This window comes from Sinocyclocheilus anshuiensis, unplaced genomic scaffold, assembly GCF_001515605.1.
Source record: "Sinocyclocheilus anshuiensis isolate Anshui unplaced genomic scaffold, SAMN03320099.WGS_v1.1 scaffold882, whole genome shotgun sequence".
Classification (NCBI taxonomy): Eukaryota; Metazoa; Chordata; class Actinopteri; order Cypriniformes; family Cyprinidae; genus Sinocyclocheilus; species Sinocyclocheilus anshuiensis.
The window spans coordinates 205,536-210,018 of NW_015540910.1; the positions used below are offsets into that span (position 1 = coordinate 205,536).

General features: G+C 38.1%; 1 protein-coding gene across 1 annotated transcript in view; it reads right to left on the bottom strand.

Moving 5' to 3' along the window:
* Positions 1-4,483, bottom strand: part of fgd6 (FYVE, RhoGEF and PH domain containing 6) — a 27,765-nt gene that overhangs the window by 15,060 nt on the left and 8,222 nt on the right. Inside the window, exon 3 of the mRNA XM_016487154.1 lies at positions 1,402-1,507. Within this exon, the coding sequence (XP_016342640.1) occupies positions 1,402-1,507 (106 nt within the window). The remainder of the gene's footprint in view (positions 1-1,401; positions 1,508-4,483) is intronic.

A 4,483-nucleotide genomic window follows, 5' to 3' on the forward strand; every position in this document is an offset into this window, starting at 1 on the left:
TTTAGACATTTAGCAGACGCTTTTATCCAAAGGAATTTACAAATGAGGACAATATCGAGCAATCAAAATCAACAAAAGAGCAATGATATGCAAGTGCTATAACAAGTCTCAGTTAGCTTAAAGCAGTACATGTAGCAAGGTTTTTTTGTTTTTTTAATCATATCATAAATAAAAAGAAAACAGATAGAATAGAAAAAGAATAGAGCAAGGTAGTGTTAGAGGCCTTTTTTGCTTTTGTTAATTGTATAATAAATAAAACGAAAACAGATAGAATACAAAAAGATTAGAGAAGCTAGTGTGTGGTTTTTTTTTAAAGAATAGAATTAGAATAGAGAGTGCTAAAGTTAGAAAGTCAAATAAAGATGGAAGAGATGTGTTTTTAGCCAATTCTTGAAGATGGCTAAGGACACAAGCTGTCACGAATCCTGTCCACGAACTTTCGTCTGCTTGCCACCAGAGGTCGCCCTCCCATTATATTGACTCTCACGCCACACAGACTGTTACAATCTTGCCTTGTCTGTTTCTCGTGTTCTTATCATTGCCTGTGTATCTCGGATTACCCCTCTCGTCTTGCCCTGTTCAGATACTGTTTGCCCCTGCCTGGACCTTTGCCTTGTACCTGGATTATCCCTCTAGTCTCGCCCTGTTGGATTACATTTGCCGTCGACTGACCCTCGCTTGTTTACCGGACTGCTCTTGCCTTGTCTTCTACATACCAGTTTGCCATTGTCTGACCCATGCCTGTTTCTGACCACGTCTTCTAAATAAAGCTTGCAAATGGATCCGCACGTCTCACGTCTCTTTCGTCCCGTAACACAAACAAAACATGTTTGCACTGGAGCTTTCATTTACCTTAATTATACCTTCCAAATACCTTAATGTGGTTGACATTTTCCCCGCCCACATGGCCTTTGTTAAATCAGCAGCTGTTTTGAAGATGGAAGTTGAAAAAGGATTAAGCTTTATCGACAGTGTCATGCCACTGTATATTTGGTTGTATTTTTTTTACTTTGCAACTGTTAAACCATGCTAAAATTAAACTAACTTAAAAATTAGTTATTCAACAAAGTTCGTCAACTTTGCTGAGGCCAGTATGCAATTTTGTCTCAATAATCTGATGCATAATATTCAAGTCCTGTGGCTATACTTTCAAAACACTGTATTTCAGCGTTTATCCCAGTGCAATGTCCTGCCTCATAAACTTCCATTGTAGGTGGATTAGTGTAAACAATTTTTTGTCTGTGTTTACTCTAAGAGATGAGTTTAAATGATTTTCTGTGGTAATGGAAGAAACAATCACAGATGTTGTCAGAGCTTAACTTGTGCTGAACCTGGCATGCCAAAAATGACCATCCATTTTGCTGTGATGTAGTTATGTCTGTCTGCGTAAAGGTGTAGTACCTCTTTGTCTTTTGAATGGCTCATATCTTCTTTGCTGGAGTCAGAACTGTTGCCATCTTCTTCAGAGCTCAATCCATCCTCTGACAGATCACCACTCACAGAACATCTGTCATCAAACAGAAAGTACACACATTCAGTCCAAAGTACAAGCAATCAAACAGGTTTTTTACTGATAGACGGTAATTGGCTCACAAATATGTGCAAAAATAATACATTAAAATGATACAAAAAATATTGTTAAATATTCTACATTTTAAACTTTACCCTATTTATTTATTTGTTTTCATTGTATGGAAAAGAGTAGCATGAACAATCTCCTAAATTTCAGCCTTTTTGCTCCACATAAGAAATTATGTCATACATGTTTGGAGTGACATTTGGGGTGAGAAAAGCAAGTTTAATTTTTGGGTGAACGGTTCCTTTAGCATCCAGCACCAGATAGCACAAGCAAACTCTCACGCACACTCACGCATTCACACACTTTCTACCCTCTTTCTGGTTCCCCTCGCTCTCATTCTTTCTCCTGCAGCAGGACAGAGCTGCTCTTGTTTACAGCTTATATAAACTCACTCTGCAAAGAGACACACACACATCCATACACAAGCTCTCAAGTGCACAACCTCTCTCACACAGAGATACACGGGCAGGAGTTTGGAGTTTCTGTCGTGCCTGGGCAATTAGTGTCAATGTTATTTAAAATATGAGCTATCTATCTATTAAGGGCACTCAAATTCAGAAGCTGGAATGTGCCGGATTGAAAACAAAATTCATTCATTGAAAAGAAAAAGGGAAGCAAGTGGTGCAAGTAGTGATTTGCTGTTGTCACACCAATTGCACCATCAGGTTCTGTGCTCGTAATGCATTTTGATTTGATGGTCTTCATAGGAAAAGCCATACTGCAGGACTGTGCCGACACTGGCAGAATTTGATCAAAGATCAATGGTCATTAATCGGCTGTCGGCGAACGTGTCAAACTACCATTCAAAGACTACAAATTTTGGTCTAGGATCAGAGGAATCTTTAAAGATTTGCAAAATTTGTAGAGTGTGCAAAATCATACAATGGGGGACACTGCATAGACTTCTATTGTTTTTATATACAGTACTGAGCAAAAGTCTTGGGTCATTAGTTTTAAAGTTTTACAATGTTTTACAATATGTAATATAAGTGTCCCCAAAATACCCCACAGATAATTTATTATTTCATTTTGAAAATGCCTATTTTGAGTGGAAGCAGAAACGCGCCGTTTTCGTGCATGTCTCTTTGAATGTAAATGAGCTACTGCTCCCTGCCCCCTTTTCCAGAAGAGGGCTGTGCCTTTACAGTTAGTACCTCAGATACTCTGCTAAAAAAACATGCGTTTAGTTTTGATTATCATGTATATCGCACTGAAATCATGTGCTTTAAAGCCATATCCATTTAAAGGGGTCATATGATGCGATTTAAATTTTTCCTTTCTCTGATATACGGTTTTCTGAACCCACACATTCGAAGCACGCGCACAGAAAGCTGCTGTCACTTAGCATGTGAGGACTAAACTAAGTTCTTTCAAGTCTTATTGCGCTTAAACTGTCAAAACCACTGCCATCCTCTGCTCTCGTCTCCTCTGAGGCTGGGACTCTAATTAGTGTTCTGTGCTCATCTTTACAGCCAACGACAGAACTGGAACACCGTTGTCGTTTGAGAAAACACAACGGCGTGGGTGGAAATATGCAGAATAAGGGGCGGTAATATTATAAGATCCCCTTACAACGTCAAGGTGGGGGGGGGGTTGAATCTGAGCGGCTCATTTTTTCACAAGCTTGCAGAGAAATGCTTATCAAAAAACATTATTGGGTTGTTCTTTTTCACGTTTTCTGGGTTGGTAGATGCACCACGGACCCGATTATAGCTTGTAAACACGTAAAAAGTCAGATTTTCATGATACGTCACCTTTAAACGCAAAGGGTGGTCACACCTAATGTTGATTTGATTTAGTTAATAGAAGTTAATTGATAAAATAACATCTATATATGACATTATTTTTGAAAGGATCTTCACTTTACAGCATTTTTACACAAGTGCCTAAAACTTTTCACAGTACAGTAGCTTTCTTGAAGCGTCTTGATGTTGCCAAAGTTCTTCTAGATTTAGTCTGCCTCAGTTCTTTTTGTTTCTTCATGTAATCCCAGACAGACTGGATGACGGTGAGATCAGATCTCTGTGTGGAGCACTGACTGTTGTCAAACTACTTGTCCATACAAAAATCTCACTGGATTATTACAATTAATGGCAAAAGGAATGTTTGGAAATGTAAACTGATATTTCCTACTGACACACTACAGCAAAAGATAGAAAAGCTTAAAACCATTTTTTTTCTTTTTTTGTGAAAATACTTATGGCCTTTTTGAACAGTACTGTATGGCTAGTTATAAGTACTATCACAAAACCCTAACCCACACATTTCTTAATGTTTTTACAAAAAAACATCCCCCGAGGTTTTGGGAGATTTTGTCAGGTTTAGCTCACTTCTGGGTACAAATTTGTCCCCAAAATATGGTTAAGTAGGTACATAGATGCACATGTTTCACTCCAAGTGCTTCAGCATGACTCCCATTAACTAATACAGTCCAGTGGCCAAATAAATTTAAGTCCCACAGTTAAAGAGAAAGTGGTTATGTTTTCAGAATGCAACACTAGCATGCTTCCTACTGCAAACTGTACATCTGAAACAGTATGCAAAAATAAATTTCAGAGTAAGTTAAAATCTAAACATAAGATTTCGAAGATTTTTGCAGTTCAATCAAATAAGGAGTCAGGAAAGAAAGAAACAGAGATTTGCATTGTTGCATGGTGAAACAGTATTAAAGGGGTCATATGATGTGATTTAAATTTTTCCTTTCTCTTTGGAGTGTTACAAGCTCTTGGTGCATAAAGAAGATCTGTAAAGTTGCAAAGACTAAAGTCTCAAATCCAAAGAGATATTCTTTATAAAAGTTAAGTCAACCACGCCTACCTAAAACGGCTCGTTCTAACATGCCCCCAAATGTCTACGTTGCTATGTGGAAAGATTTGCATAACGCCGCCCAAATGTTCATGCAAA